The sequence below is a fragment of the Cyanidioschyzon merolae genome, chromosome 11 (assembly GCF_000091205.1).
Source record: "Cyanidioschyzon merolae strain 10D DNA, chromosome 11, complete genome".
Taxonomy (NCBI): Eukaryota; Rhodophyta; class Bangiophyceae; order Cyanidiales; family Cyanidiaceae; genus Cyanidioschyzon; species Cyanidioschyzon merolae.
In genome coordinates this window covers 736,061-751,783 of record NC_010137.1, presented here as the reverse complement: position 1 = coordinate 751,783, position 15,723 = coordinate 736,061, and the positions used below count along the sequence as shown (strand labels likewise).

General features: G+C 56.4%; 3 protein-coding genes and 1 non-coding gene across 4 annotated transcripts; 2 read left to right on the top strand and 2 right to left on the bottom strand.

The window, feature by feature from the left end:
• Positions 1-1,623: 1,623 nt before the first annotated feature.
• On the bottom strand, positions 1,624-6,567 carry CYME_CMK272C (hypothetical protein; the record flags this gene model as incomplete). Its single annotated transcript, XM_005536593.1, has 1 exon — positions 1,624-6,567. One exon carries the CDS (start codon positions 6,565-6,567, stop codon positions 1,624-1,626), a length of 4,944 nt encoding a protein of 1,647 aa, XP_005536650.1.
• A 654-nt stretch (positions 6,568-7,221) lies between these two features.
• On the top strand, positions 7,222-10,170 carry CYME_CMK271C (hypothetical protein; the record flags this gene model as incomplete). Its single annotated transcript, XM_005536592.1, has 1 exon — positions 7,222-10,170. One exon carries the CDS (start codon positions 7,222-7,224, stop codon positions 10,168-10,170), a length of 2,949 nt encoding a protein of 982 aa, XP_005536649.1.
• Positions 10,171-10,696: 526 nt separating this feature from the next.
• CYME_CMK270T lies at positions 10,697-12,892 on the bottom strand. Its single transcript, XR_002461397.1, has one exon. It is a non-coding gene; the product is annotated as a hypothetical transcript (transcript).
• A 136-nt stretch (positions 12,893-13,028) lies between these two features.
• CYME_CMK269C (fusion protein of 3-dehydroquinate dehydratase and shikimate 5-dehydrogenase) lies at positions 13,029-14,657 on the top strand (the record flags this gene model as incomplete). Its single annotated transcript, XM_005536591.1, has 1 exon — positions 13,029-14,657. The coding sequence occupies one exon, from the start codon at positions 13,029-13,031 to the stop codon at positions 14,655-14,657; it is 1,629 nt and encodes a 542-aa protein (XP_005536648.1).
• Between the last annotated feature and the right edge of the window lie 1,066 nt (positions 14,658-15,723).

Sequence of the window (15,723 nt, the reverse complement as noted above, 5' to 3'; positions counted from 1 at the left end):
GTGTTATGCAATGTTCTGGTTGTCGATCATTCGGTTTCTAGGCAACTCGTTGGCATCGCTTGTCGATTTGTTCACTGGCCCACGCTGAATGTTCACAAATCTTATCCCATCAAATAATTCACTCTGTTTCAAAGACAAATTCGCTTCTCTCTCCGGTCATCGACGAAACAGCATTCCGAACACACATGATACCTCTCCTGGGATTTGCGCGCAGATGCTCCCGTCTCTGCTGCTCGCGTGGAAACGAGACCTGGATTCGGACTTGAGGCATCACCGAAATCGATTCGAGAGAAGCGTGCGTCACCGTTTCGCAAGAACGGAGCGTCGACCGTTCGAAATTCTGAAATTGCGTTCCTCAGCGCAGATTTTCATTCCGATGCTTATTTTCTTCTAGACAACATATCGTTCCGAAACCTGCTATTGAATGGGGCAGCGTACTCGCCAAGGGAATACACCCGGAAGAAGCCCGTGATCCTAAGGTATCGTGCTAGGCGCGGGAAACGGAGGAGGGCATCGACGACCGCCAGCGGTACTCGTCAAGGCCACGTACCGCGCCATGTAGCAATCGTTCATGCACCACTGGGCAGCTCTCGGCGGCGAAGACGGAGTAATGAGCATACGATAACACCTGACCAAACTCCGGAGTCACTGCTACGAAGCGCGCACCGAGCATGGAAATGTAGAGAATGAAAATGTAAAGGACAGCGTCGATCACAGCAACCGTCTATGCAGTGCGCGCGTTGATAATAGCCGGACGCAGCACAGTTGGAACTTGAACGCTGCCGTAATCACCGTCATCCTCATCACCCATCCATGCACTGCTGATAACAGAACTGCGGGAAAACGGAGAGACCCGCGTCACTGAAACCGGAGATAACGAGGAAAAAAGCAAGCAGTCATAGAAAAATTTCGCAGAGGCTTCTCTTGATCGTCGTGGAAAGCAAACCCCGATATCTGGTTTTTACGTCCGAGTTAGGAACGTATACCCGTTCCATTTTCTTCACACATGGATGTATGGTCTCCAATCGATGCATATGAACACAGCTCCCTGCTAATTCTTTGGAGATCGCATTTCTTACGGTCAACAGGCGACGAATACGGGCCAGAATTCCAATCAATGATTCGAAGATCGATCGCTCTGTGGTGTACGGTCGATGACGATGAGCCCGGGTAGTAGCCCGGGCGTGCCAGTCGCGCGCGTCATCAACTGCCTCCCCGCTGGACGCTGTCGATACGCCTCGAGCTGACTTGCAGACGTCGCCGAGATTCGCGTTCTACTTGCCTGTCCGAACCAGCCACGCAAACCAGTGCTGGAATACGAAAGCGCCCGGCGCTGCCCTGTAGTGGATGCTGCGGTAAATCGGTGGAGTGCGAGCGCTCCAACGACTCCCGAAAGATGCATCTCAGCGAAAGCCACGAAAAGGTGCCCAGAACAACTCGTGTCCGAGTGATCCAACCTGTGGCACGCGTTTTGTCGATGTACGTGCCGGCTCGCCGCCGGGGCCCATTCAGACACGGCGAGTGCAGTCGACTTCCACTTGCAAACGATTCCGTTCCATAACAGGATATGGACGATTCTTGAATGGACCTGGATTTCGAGTCCAGCTCGAAAGCCGCCACTTGTCAGGTAGCTGTTGCTTCACCACGGTGTCTGCGGTGCATGTTCTGGCCGAGGTCCCGAATGCGCAGTGAGACGTGCGGATTCAGCGGATGATCATTTTCGATTTGGAAAAGATCGGGATACCGTTCAAGGAAACGCTTCAAGCCCCCGTGGCGTGTTTTGAAGAGCGTCTGCCATGCGCTCTTGTTCATACGGCTTCGCAGCAGCTGACCAAGTTCTCCAACGAGTAGCGAGCGCTTGCGTCGGAGCGTTTGCAGCAGGAACGCCAAAATACCAGCCTCGGAAGTATCGAATAGAATGAGAAATCGCACGTAGGCTAGGATTTGCTTCAGCTCGCCGATATCGGGCAAAGCGCCAAGCTCTTCGCGCGTAGCACTGGATGCGTATGTGTGCACCTGCCGTAATCCAGTGCGTTTGTCGGAACATGGCGACGTGGATACGGCTTCTGGGGCGAGCGCAAGGCCACAGAGATGCCGCAGCTCCCAAAAGCGCAGTACCGTTGTGGACGGCATTGCGGGAACGACTCCGCTGCTCAGTTGGTCGAGCCCGTCCGCAGCGCGTTCACCCGATGCGTACTCAGCAGGCGTATCATCGAATGCTCTTTGCAGCAACAAGACCGCATCCGATCCACAGTGCTCATGGATTAGGGACCAGATGGGCTTTAGCGCACCGTCGATGCCCCAGATGAAGTCCAAGTGCATACGGCTGGGGCGATCCCGGAACTCGCCCAGCTTTTGTGCCGTCGCGCGAAATGCCCCCACAAGTGCGAATGCTAGAGATGGGCTCGGTGCCATCTGGAGCCCAATATTCCAGCCTGGGTCCAGAGCATCCAATACGTTGAGGGGAAAATGACCCAAGTGCGCTCGCTGGCGACCAGTTCGGGCGCGTAGCTCTCCAGCACCCTCGTTGTCGTCGTTTTCGTCGCAGTAGCCAGTGCGCGTTCCGGCATCAGTGTCGCCTAGGTCGCGAGCACTGCCTTCGCCACTGCCCCGATACCGCAGACGACAGGTAGCGTACTCGAGCTGATGCGCGCGAAGCATCGCGTCTGGGATAAGCGGTTGGCGCGTCGTCAAATGCGTCATCAGCGCGCCACTTTGGATGTCAAACGGCCCATAGATGCTCATACCGCAACGAGACCAGTCCATATCGAATCCGTAGAAAGAGAAGAGCCCTTGTAAAACATGTGCTGGTTCATCACCAGGAAGGCCTCTGCAATTCAAATAGCTCAGTAACAACAATGCTAGGAACGGCGAGACAAGCGACCCGGAGAGCGGCGACAACAAAGCTCGTGCCTGCGCAGTGGCCAGGCTGTGGCGCCACCAAACCTTCAGCAAAATTAGACAGCGAATGAGCAAGTGCCTCCGCCCGATCAATTCATCACATTCGACTAGAAAACATGACCTGCAAAGCGCTACGGCCGGGTTCAGTAGGAACTGTGTCGTCAGCCCATTCGTGCGACATCGCACAACAACGGCACCGTCGCCTGCGTTGTCGTCGTCGGTAAGCGTCCGCTCAACACATATAGAGTCCAGTTGCTCCATACAGGGCGAATGCAAGCTCGTGGCGCACTGGGCATTGCCAGCTGAGACTCCCTGAAATGTACCATCGTTTCCCTGCGTACGCCATGTAGTAGCGCGCTCGCCGCCCGAGCATGACGACGACGATGCATCGCTGTCCACAGTCGCAGGACCCGAGCGCGCCTCAACAGTGCCCAGATCACCCGTCGTTACCGCCCCAGATATCGCCGCTGCAACAACATGTTCCTGTTCCTGCTGCTGCTGCTGCTGCTGCTGCTGCCGTCGCCGTCGCCGTCGTCGCCGTGAACGTTGCCGCGCAGCAGCATGCCACGCCGCCTGCGAATGCGTGTCCGCATCGCGCATCCATGCGTGTACTGGAGACTCCATCGACTGCGACGATGACAGCAGTTGAGGGTGCGCGTTCGCCGGCATGCACGATTCGCTGCTGTGATCAGCGATCGACGCTGGTACCGCCGTCGATCGCCGAAACGCAAGCAGCGTGGCGCGCGCACACAACGCTGCGGCAAGGCGCGTTGGCCACGCATCGCTGATGCACGATGCATCATCATGAACATCATCATTGGGGTTGGGGGTGGCGGCGCGCCGCGGCGAGCCCGTGACACCGGACACGTGTCCCTGCGTATGCGTGCACTTGTTGTTGTTGTTGGTGGCGCCTGCAATGAAAACGCCAACGTCGAGGCCGCTCTCCCATAGATACGTTTTCTCTGCATAAGATCCGACTGCAAACGAGTGTGCACCTAATGCTCGTTGTGCGATGCTACTTGCCGCCATGAGTGTTCGCTCGTAGAGCATCTCGGTTAGGCGGTTCGGCGCGAGCAGACTCACAAGTCGGCTAATCCATTCATCAGCCAGCGCATGCCCTACGGTGCTGGACGGCGTCAGTGACGCAGCTTTGCTCTGCTGATGCAACGTAGGCGTTGGCGCTGCTACTGCTGCTGCGCTCACCGTCGTTCTTATGGTAGGCGTTTCGGAAAGAAACGCATTCGCTGGTGGAGATGCCTCGGCATGCTGGCCCTGGTGGAGTGTCGAACGCGCCTGGTGTCGCTGATCCCAGTCACGAGCTTCGGCGGGAACACGATCAGCATCCGCCTGGGATTCTGGGCTCGTGATCCGCTTGCTGTCGCTGGCGGATACAAACCCGCCGACCCTCGAGCGCCAAGACGCAGCCGACGTCACCGGAAACGTCAGCTTGCCCTGTATTACGTCTGGCCCGGAGCCAGTGCTGCCCGTGTACATCGCAGCATTCGCATCGCTTCCCGGCTCGCGTAAGCGGATTGCGTCGTCTCCATAGCCGGAGCTGATGCAACCGCGGAATCGATCCATGATCGCAGACCAGCCGTGACGCTCAAGTAAGTACGCCAAAACTGCGCCCACATGAAAGGCACGAAGCGCCGCTCCTCTTGTGTTTCCAGACACGTTTTGCGGAGGCATATCGAAATCCGCTAGTGCATCATCCGGCAATTCTTGGTCTTCAAGCGCGGCAATGAGCTCACATGCGTCCGCTTCATTGAGAGGCGTGCAATCGGCAAGAGCATCAGCCGGTACGCCAGGCGCCGGCCAAGAGCCTGCGGCAGTGCCGTCGCTGCTGCTTTGTCCATAGCGTTCGAGCGCATTCGTTTGCGCTCTCGCCAGCGGCACCAAAAGCATGCTCGCATACTCGCCAGCATTCGCAGGCTCGCTATTCTCCGTGAGCATTTGCTCTAGGTCCCAGGTGGCAAGCCCTGCTGCTCCCGAATCGGCGCTCTCGTTCGGAGGCTGCTGCCCGTCCAGGATGATGCCCACTTGCTTGCCAGCGTTGTCCAGGGATGCATCCGACCCGGTGCCATCGCGTTGGCGTGCTGATGTGTTGTTATGCTGTTGCGCGAAAGCTTGCGCCTGTCGACGTAATGCTTGCGCGTGAGGATGGTTGACGAAGCACCTCCCACCACGAATAGACTCCAGCAGATGGCGATGCTTCACGCTTGCACTTTGAAGGGCGACGCGTACCATCAGCGCCAGCAACGCCTCACCCGGACGGAGGTCGTTCGCGTTCGCTCGACAAGGTGCTCGCGTCTTTCTGCTGCCGTGCAAGTTCATGAGTGCAGTCATACAGCGAACGTCGACAACTCGCGGAGTCACGATGCCAAGCGTGGCAATAAATGCATCAAGGTCTGGCGGAAGCGGGGCATAAAAAGCCTCATACATGGACATAATCTCGAAGAGGCCATCAAAGAATACGAGCGGGACGCCCGACTCTGCTAACATCCGAAAAAGTTGCGCACCTTCGCCCTTGGCCGTCGACGGCGGCAGCGACGCCCACTCCCTGGACCGAGCCCCTAATCCTGCAGTTTTCAGCGATGCTGCGTGAGCTGTTGAGGTCGCCAAGCCCTGCAGCGTACCTCCGGCTACATCGACGCTGTTCAACGAAGGGCACTCTCGCTGAGCATTCGTCTCGAAGGACGCAGCGGAACACAAGGGCACCGCCGGTTGTGGTAGGGAGTTCGGCGTCGTCTCCATCGTTACCTGGCTTCGCGGCGGCAGATACCGAATACCTTGTCGCAGCGCCAGGCCGAGCACGTTCTCTGCCGTTCGATCCCAGCCCAGAGACTCTGTAGAAGCCGCTATCTCTGGAACGCGTTGCTGAGTTGCGGACTCGTACGGTTCACTCTTGCTCAGTGCCGCAGTGACTGTTGTACACGCATGCGCGACGTCGTCGTCAACATCAACATCGTCAAAATCGTCTTCATCATTGTCGTCGTCGTCAGAGGTGTCGCTGTACAGCGGGCTCCCGACGACCGCCCCAGCATCAACCTCAAGTTGGCCACTGTACTCCTTATATTGCCGTCCACTGAGCTGTCTCAGCGCTGTCGGTGTCACCAGGAAACATGGAATGACGGATCCGGTACCCTTGTTGTCGAGGAGGAAAATAAAACGAAAAGTCTGTACATCAAAAGCTGCTGTTTCGGATGATTTCGTGCTTTGCTCGGCCCCTGGACCTGAAGCTACCGAAGGCTCTCGCTCCCCGCTCAATTTTCCACGCGCTTTTGAAACCCAGGGGCGATCCATCGGCCTCCGCCTGAACGTCGTCATACCCAGCTCTATCACGGACTGACGCGTGATCCACTCACGATAGACTGCGTACCGACGCTGTAGCGACTGGTGATGTCCCGCGCCACTAGCGGCAATGTGACACTCGTCGGCAGGAGAAAATGATTCCCCGGCATGCTTAGGTTCGGAGGAATCTGGAACAGCGTCCAAAGTCAACGTATCCGTTGCAAGAGACCCTAGCTGGCGTTCGCAGTCTTGCACCGACACCGTCGTTCTAAGCGAAAACGCAATGAAGGTTGCGGAGCGTATTGCCGCTGATACTATTGGCCACGCAAGGTCGGCTAGTGTGGTGTCTGCTGTTACAAGAACGTCCGTGCTCATATAACTGTAGAAAGTGCTGCATGAGAACGTACGAAAGGCGAAAGCGGTTTGAAAACGCGTCGGCGATAGCTGCACAGCGAATAGCGTTCCATGGACAGTTGCAGCATCCGAATTCAGGGTCACCGAAGAAGGTTGCCGTCTCCTCGAGTGCTGCAGCGTGTTGACAGACTCCACGAGCGCAAGTCCAGGTTAGTCTGCCGTTGTGGAAGGGCTAGTGGGTGCTGGCACGTTCGTTAGAGCTCAAGGAGAGAATATCGCGGTTATAGAAGGGCGAGCGAGTACCGTTTTATTCCACGGAGATCTAAGGGAGCTTCTTCCCGAAGCTCGCTTTTCCAACGGCTCCAGGTCTCGAAGTTGTTACCTCAAACTCTGCTATCACTGAAGCGGGAATAGCTCACCAGGAGCATCAGTTGCCAGTGATCGCAGAGCTATCGTTTACGTTGAGCTTCCGCGGAGCACCCAGGGTCTCTCTGGTCCCCAAACCGGCCTGTCTGCAGAACTAGTGGACGAGCATAGACCCGTTCTCGAATCCGGAGCCACTCAGAGAATCCTGGAGTTGTTCGCGGCTGTCGACGATTCTGGAGCAGCAGGCAGCCAACCTGCAAGGTGCTGCACCTAACGGTACCACATGCTGGCCCCTGACGCTACTGGCATATGGGAAACGCGTTAAACACCCAAGCGGAGGCACTCGCAGACGGTAACGAGTTTCCGGAGTCGAAGCAAGTGCCCCCAAACCTCCTCCTGAGCCCGTCATGGCGCTCAAAAGACCAAGACGCTGCGAGCGCTATTGCGGCTTCAGCAGCGGACGCAAACGTGTCGGGCACTGGTGCAGCGAGCGGCAGCGTGCACCCAGAGAGCGTTGCGCAAAGTCTACGGCTCCTGGGAGCCCACTACTGGCACAGACAAGTCGCGCACGCCACTGCGCACTGGTCATCCGACAGCCGAGCGCAGAGCACAGTTCCAACAAGCGCAGCTGGCGGTGCTGGTGTCACCCCAACGAATCAACAGGGGATTTCGGTGCCGCCCATTGGGGATCGCCTCTGGCTTCGAGCGCTGATCTTCCTCGAGCGTGAAGTCGTGAACCCCGGTACTGTACACACCAGAGCTGCGAATGCACTCCCGCGTGATCCAGGAACACCATCTGCAGCTAGAGCAGCACTGGACGACCAGCAGGAATCTCTGCTCGGGCTTGTCATGCAACGGCTAGTGACATCACTGCATGCGTTTGAATCACTAGCACCTGTTGTTCTACTGGCGACGCTGGGTGCCCTGGATCAGCTGAAAGCAGTCTATGCTTTGCAGGATCCTGGTGATCAGCAACCACGTATCGCCAATACCGGTGATTGGCACGCCGCTGTGCATGGGGCCTTCTGGTTCTTGTGCAACTTTTTGCGGCCAGCGGTGAGGCGAAGCTGGGCTCAGCGCGGGGAATCTCTTCTCCCCGACCAGACAGCACTTGAGCATTGCCAGTATATCATGCTGATCCTGAGCGTCGAGTACCTCATGCTGTCTGCTGACCGCGATCAGGAGACTTTTTTCTGGAGCAGCTGCCTGTTGCTCCATTTGCTTGACTGGATGGATACAACGAAAACCTATGCGCTCATTCGACGCCTAGACGCAAGAATCCATCGATGCATCGAGCTCTTGCTGGGGTGCCTAGTTCGCGACACGCTATCGAGAATTCGGAAGATGGCAGGCTTGGGTAGCGGAACAATTCACGACGCAACGACCTTGGAGAGCGTGCTCCTACAAATGGCAACGAGAGGGCAGGGCCTCAACTTTCTCGAACTAGACGGAAAACATTTCGCAGAAAGGTCCACCGAGGAAGCGTTGGCAACGCAAAGCGCACGTCCAGCTGCGCTGCATGCCGCCGTAGCGAAGAGATCGAACTGGTCTTGGTTCCAGTTTTGGCCATTCGTCAGCGAGCATGCCAACGCTGAACGGGTACTCGCAGACGCGGCTGAGGCCGACCAGCTCGCAGAACCCTCACAGGAACCAGTAGTTTCGATGCAGCAGCAGCAGCAGCAGCAGCAGCAGCAGAGCCCCTCGAGGATGCATTCTCGAGCAGCCGAAGCCATTGCACCAGCTGGAACGCTGCATATGCATCGATCGAGTGCACTACCGGAGGATCCAATCGCTCGGAAAACTGTGGTATGCATGGGGCTCTTGCTAACCCTGTTATCGCTCGTGACTGACGATCCAGACGAGCTAGCGCAGCCGCTGTTTCCAAATCAGAGAGCCGGTCAACCATTTCGCCAGGCACTCGCTGGTGTGCTTGCGCGTACCTCCTGCGAAACGCTCCCAGCCGTTGTTGATGCGAACAGCGAGCATCAACGAACAACAATAACAACAACAGCTGCTGCTGGCGCTGCTGCGGACTTTGGCAACGATGCGGTGCAGACTGGGCTGCATTCAGTGCAGCCGCTGACGCTATCCAACCTGCATGATGTATGCGTTTGGTGGCTCCATTATCCAGAAGGCTCGTACTTGTTCTATTTTTTAACGTATGATTCCGCGGAGCATTGGCGGCGCTACTTGGCCGTCCGAACGGATCCCGAGATCTTTCTGCTAACGCTGCTGCGCTTGCTCTACGTAGAGAGTTCGGTAGACGTCACGGAGTTGCGACTCGCAACGCTTCTTCTGCTCACTGAGGATGAGGGCTGGTCTCGAGCGCTTGCGAGCCACGTCCTTGAGCAGCCCGTTACATGGTACCGCGAGACCAGCCTCGATGCAGACCGTTGCACACTTGTCGATATCGTGATTGGTGTGCTCGTGCGATGTATTCGACGCCAGCCGCTGAAGAGTCCCTGTATCCGCATGGCGTTGGCAATGCTCGTTGGTATCGCGCCTGGAGCGGTGACGGCAGCAGCCGTGGCGGCGCGCGAAGGTCCGCTTCCTTCTCACCTCGCTAGTCGCCTGTGGCAGTTGTTTGCACACTTCTGGCGGCGTTTGAAACGGAGTTCTGAGCAGAATCCCCAGACAGATGACGAATATCTCCTCTCGTATCTGGGAACGACAATCGAGCTCTTGTTCGCTGTCTGGGTCGCCGCCGACTTTGAGCCACGCCGCTGCGGGACGCTCGGTGATACGCTCATTAACGCAGCTGCTGAGCTGCGGCACGCCATCTTGCGAACAGGTCGAGCGCATACCCCCGTTGATCGATTCTTTGCGGGCCTCATGCGCCTACTTCATATCCAAGAAGCCGAATATATCACTGTGGATGGAGTCCAGCATCCATACCCGGGTCGTCATACGGCAACGGACGGTCTGGCTGATGATCGCGACGCTTTACGAATACCAGCAGCGGGGTCTTTGCCACAGCGGCCAACTGTCGGTCAACAGGGAGTATTTCGAGATCCACCTGATGCGTCATCAGTTCGAGAGGTATTCAGCGAATGGGCGCGACAATGGCGTTATCAGCAGTCGTTCAAAATCAAGCGTCTGGTCTACCGTTTTGTTGAGCGTCCCGATGGATGTAGCGCTCGCATTCGAACACGAGTCTGGAACCTGGTTGCGCAGCGTACCGGGTGGCCGCTCGGCGAAAGCGCCGCTCGCGCTAGCGTCGACGAGAAAGCGAATGTATGTCCCCGGGGACAAGACTAGCCATTGCAACGCGCTCGCAGAGGAAACGTTTTGCGATTTCAGAAGCCGGTACCCAGTGGGCGTTGGATCCACCGCTGCCACGCTGTCGCAAAAGGCAGATTATTCGAGCTGGGCGCTCTGGGCGCCACCCAGACTCGCTAAAATGTTCTTGTAGGGGGGCTAACGCAAACGCTCATGTTGTCTAGTTAACGAGAAGCGTTCAGGGACACCCGCCACGTCCTACATACGATGATGTCTCTCGGGGATGCGGGCACTGCGGGTACTGAACCAGTTGCGGTGCCTGGAACACAGGATTTGGACTCGGACGTTCAGATCAACGATCTATCGCCAGACTGAAGAGATACGGGCATTCCAGAGTCAGCAGCTTGTTCACGAACAGCCTCAGGTCCTCTGTACACAGCGTCATGTCAAGGTCATGGACTCGCTTCTGAGCATCGCCGCGTTCTCATAGGTGCTGTAGAGGCGCCCCACGCATGCAGACAGCATACAGCGATCCGTAGGCTAACCAGAACCCTCTCGTATCGATATATTATTTACTCATTGGAAGCGATGCTTGGCGATTTCTTTCACGATTGGTTTCAGACACGCCACAACGAGTTCGAGGTTTTCGTGTCCTTGTTCCTCTCTACGAAGCAGCGCACGCTGCAACCGACGATCTTGAACTCGTCATCAACTCGCCAAACGGCTTTGAACACTAAAAGCATCTGCTCATCGCAGTCACATATGCATGTCGATTCTGCTTTCCCTCTGCAAGCTCGAAGCAGAAACTCGTACGACCGCTCAACGCCGACGCCCTTGACAACCGTCCAGAAAAGTCCAACTCGTCCCGCTTGTGCGGAACGCCCCTTGTTTGGCCCTGGAAACGCGCTCCAAACCCGCAGTATCGATCATAGTCCTCACCTGATATGATCGGGACAGCGGAACAGTAGCCCTTGAAAGCGTCAACGCTTTCGATAGCCAGAAACTGTCCGTCGAACAACACCCGCAGCATTCAGCATTCGTACCGCTGCTGATCCCACATTGGGATACGAGGCGGGACAGCGGAACAGTAGCCCTTGAAAGCGTCAACGCTTTCGATAGCCAGAAACTGTCCGTCGAACAACACCCGCAGCATTCGGCATTCGTACCGCTGCTGATCCCACATTGGGATACGAGGCGGGACAGCGGAACAGTAGCCCTTGAAAGCGTCAACGCTTTCGATAGCCAGAAACTGTCCGTCGAACAACACCCGCAGCATTCAGCATTCGTACCGCTGCTGATCCCACATTGGGATACGAGGCGGGACAGCGGAACAGTAGCCCTTGAAAGCGTCAACGCTTTCGATAGCCAGAAACTGTCCGTCGAACAACACCCGCAGCATTCGGCATTCGTACCGCTGCTGATCCCACATTGGGATACGAGGCGGGACAGCGGAACAGTAGCCCTTGAAAGCGTCAACGCTTTCGATAGCCAGAAACTGTCCGTCGAACAACACCCGCAGCATTCAGCATTCGTACCGCTGCTGATCCCACATTGGGATACGAGGCGGGACAGCGGAACAGTAGCCCTTGAAAGCGTCAACGCTTTCGATAGCCAGAAACTGTCCGTCGAACAACACCCGCAGCATTCAGCATTCGTACCGCTGCTGATCCCACATTGGGATACGAGGCGGGACAGCGGAACAGTAGCCCTTGAAAGCGTCAACGCTTTCGATAGCCAGAAACTGTCCGTCGAACAACACCCGCAGCATTCGGCATTCGTACCGCTGCTGATCCCACATTGGGATACGAGGCGGGACAGCGGAACAGTAGCCCTTGAAAGCGTCAACGCTTTCGATAGCCAGAAACTGTCCGTCGAACAACACCCGCAGCATTCGGCATTCGTACCGCTGCTGATCCCACATTGGGATACGAGGCGGGACAGCGGAACAGTAGCCCTTGAAAGCGTCAACGCTTTCGATAGCCAGAAACTGTCCGTCGAACAACACCCGCAGCATTCGGCATTCGTACCGCTGCTGATCCCACATTGGGATACGAGGCGGGACAGCGGAACAGTAGCCCTTGAAAGCGTCAACGCTTTCGATAGCCAGAAACTGTCCGTCGAACAACACCCGCAGCATTCGGCATTCGTACCGCTGCTGATCCCACATTGGGATACGAGGCGGGACAGCGGAACAGTAGCCCTTGAAAGCGTCAACGCTTTCGATAGCCAGAAACTGTCCGTCGAACAACACCCGCAGCATTCGGCATTCGTACCGCTGCTGATCCCACATTGGGATACGAGGCGGGACAGCGGAACAGTAGCCCTTAAAAGCGTCAACGCTTTCGATAGCCAGAAACTGTCCGTCGAACAACACCCGCAGCATTCAGCATTCGTACCGCTGCTGATCCCACATTGGGATACGAGGCGGGACAGCGGAACAGTAGCCCTTGAAAGCGTCAACGCTTTCGATAGCCAGAAACTGTCCGTCGAACAACACCCGCAGCATTCAGCATTCGTACCGCTGCTGATCCCACATTGGGATACGAGGCGGGACAGCGGAACAGTAGCCCTTGAAAGCGTCAACGCTTTCGATAGCCAGAAACTGTCCGTCGAACAACACCCGCAGCATTCAGCATTCGTACCGCTGCTGATCCCACATTGGGATACGAGGCGGGACAGCGGAACAGTAGCCCTTAAAAGCGTCAACGCTTTCGATAGCCAGAAACTGTCCGTCGAACAACACCCGCAGCATTCAGCATTCGTACCGCTGCTGATCCCACATTGGGATACGAGGCGGGCCAGCAGCGCCTACGCTGAGCACACGCCAGGTGTGCCTCTCTCGCGACATCTGCGAGTTCCAGAACACCTTGGTGTGTTCACCGGTATAACGACGCTTAATGCCTGTTTCAGGTGCAGGAATTCGCTGTCTAATATGTACATCTATAACAGCGAACTCTGCAGAAGAAGCGATAGCCGACATGTACGAGGCACGAAGGGCCGGCGCTGACCTCGTCGAGTTCCGTGCCGACTACCTCGCCGAGGGGGAGTCCTGGGAGCGGGTAGTAGATCAACGGCCTCTGCCTATGGTTTTCACATATCGTCCTGTTTGTGAGGGAGGTTTATCCGATATGAACGATCACGAGCGAGTGAGGCTGTTGCAGCGCGCTGTTCAACACGGCGTTGAGTACGTGGACGTCGAACTCGCGAACATGGACCTGTTTCGGATGCCGGAGAGCGTCCAGCTCCAAGATGCATCCACTCGTCCACGACTCATCGTCTCCTATCATAGCTTCACGCGACCATTAACTGAAGCGGAGCTCGCTGAAATCTACACGGCAATCGTGGCAACCGGAGCTGATATTTGCAAGATCGCCATGATGTGCCACGACTTGTGCGACAACGCGCGACTATTTGCCTTACTGAAGCGCACTGCTGGCAGCAAACCTACGATTGCTATAGGAATGGGAGAGTATGGGCAGATCAGCCGAGTTCTTGCCGCCAAGTTTGGACCTGCAATGCTGACGTTCACAACGCTGAGCGAGGCACGGGCGTCTGCACCGGGTCAATTCCGGATCGAAGAACTCATCGATCATTATCGTTTCCATAGCCTGAACCCTGATACCACAGTCTATGGGGTTATCGGGGCACCCGTCAGGCATTCAATGAGCCCGCGGATCCATAACCACGCCTTTGGACTCTGCCGTCTGAACCACGTCTACCTTCCCTTTCTCGTTCAGGACGGCTCTAAGTTGCAAAAGTTTCTCGATACCATGACGCAGTTTGGCTTGCGCGGGGCCAGTGTGACCATTCCCCATAAGCAGCGCATCATGGAGTGCCTGGACGAATTGGATGATGTGGCGAAGCAGATCGGGGCAGTGAATACGATCGTGGTGGATCCGCTCACGGGCCGACGCAAGGGCTATAACACCGATTGGCAGGCAGCGGTAGATGCAGTATCCGAGACCTTGATGCCCGGAATCGAACAGGGGCAGGCTCGCTTGACGGCACTCCAGCGACGCCATGTCGTCCTCCTGGGAGCCGGTGGTGCGGCACGGGCGATCGCCTTCGGGGTCGTACACTGCGGCTGCGGCAAACTCACTATCGTGAATCGTACCCTGGAAAGAGCAAGATCGCTCGCAAATGATTTGAGTCCTTTCGGGAAGACAGAGCTAGTTGCGCTCTCACTAGAGGACTTTTGTCAACAGCAGAGGAACCCTGCTACCCGAGAGCGAATCGATATTCTGATGAATTCCACCTCCATTGGCATGCATCCAGATGTGAATGTCGTTCCGGTTCCAGAGGAGATTCTGGAGCCGCACTGCCTCGTGTTCGACGCCGTCTATAATCCAATAGAAACGCGGCTTCTGAGTCTGGCAAAGCGACGAGGTTGTCTCACAGTGGACGGGGTCGAGATGTTCGTCCGACAGGCCGCAGCCCAGTTTACCATCTGGACGGGCTTGAGGGCCCCGGCACAGGAGATGCGCAACATTGTACTCCAGGAACTTGGGCAGCTGGCCCGACGCTGACTGTACGCGTGTTCCACACAGAGAGCGGTCGGTTCGGATGTAAAGCGGAAACAACTTCGTTGACGCGCATCAGAAGATGCCCTCGACGAGGTCGTGCAGATCTGCTTCTAGATTCATAATGGATAGCGCATTTTGGATGCTTTCCTGGTTCCGCAGTGCTTGACCGGGGCGCCGTTGGACAGTGTCCGAGAGAGCACGTCCAGCGCTTGCAGGTATGCGCTGCAGCTTGTATGCGTCTCTGCGACATGATGCCCTGCAATAGCGCATCTGTATGCTCGGATGCAGGTAACGTCGTCATGCGGGATGCATGGTGCTTGGCTTGTGATCCGTGGACCCCGGAGCGCCTACCTCGCTCGCTTTTTGACGCAGCCTCCGTTTCTAATCAGTACGTGATGAAGAAGTACGGCGTAAAGCGAATGCTTTCGAGAAAGTCCTCGCAGATTGGGCGCATGCCACTGAGCCAGAAAGGATGTGCTCAGGATCTAGATGCGTCTCAGATTAGAGTGAAGCTCTGGAATGCTCGCTGTGATTCTGGCTTCAAATCTTACCAGCCGTTTTCTCGGATGCTCAGTCTCGATACTCGAGGAGAAATCATACGCAATGCCGGATGCATACCTCGTTTCAGGATTCTGGGTCTTGGTTCAGGACCGGGACCTGCGATGCTTTGTCGCAAGTATTCGGTACGACACTGGAATCAGGATGAGTTACAACGCCCGCCACCAAGCGTGATCCTGGAATACCCGATACCACTGCCCGGTGCTTACGTTGCAGCCTCCAATGCTTCTCAGTTCCTGACGTGTTGCAAATGAGCATCACACATTATCGTTCATGGATGTATCTGTTTCAATACCAGTCGCGCCGCTGGACTGACCATGAAGACCTGTATCGACGACGTCGTTTGGTAACCTGGCCGCAAGCGCCTGCCCCAAAGTGGTCCGGACTTGTCACGAACAATCATAAGTCCCGTTTGAAAGACGAATCCTCTGTGCTTCGTGGCGGTTAACGAGACGGCATTCCGCAACAGCGAGATATATCGATCGGTATACGCACCGGGAGACTCCAGTCT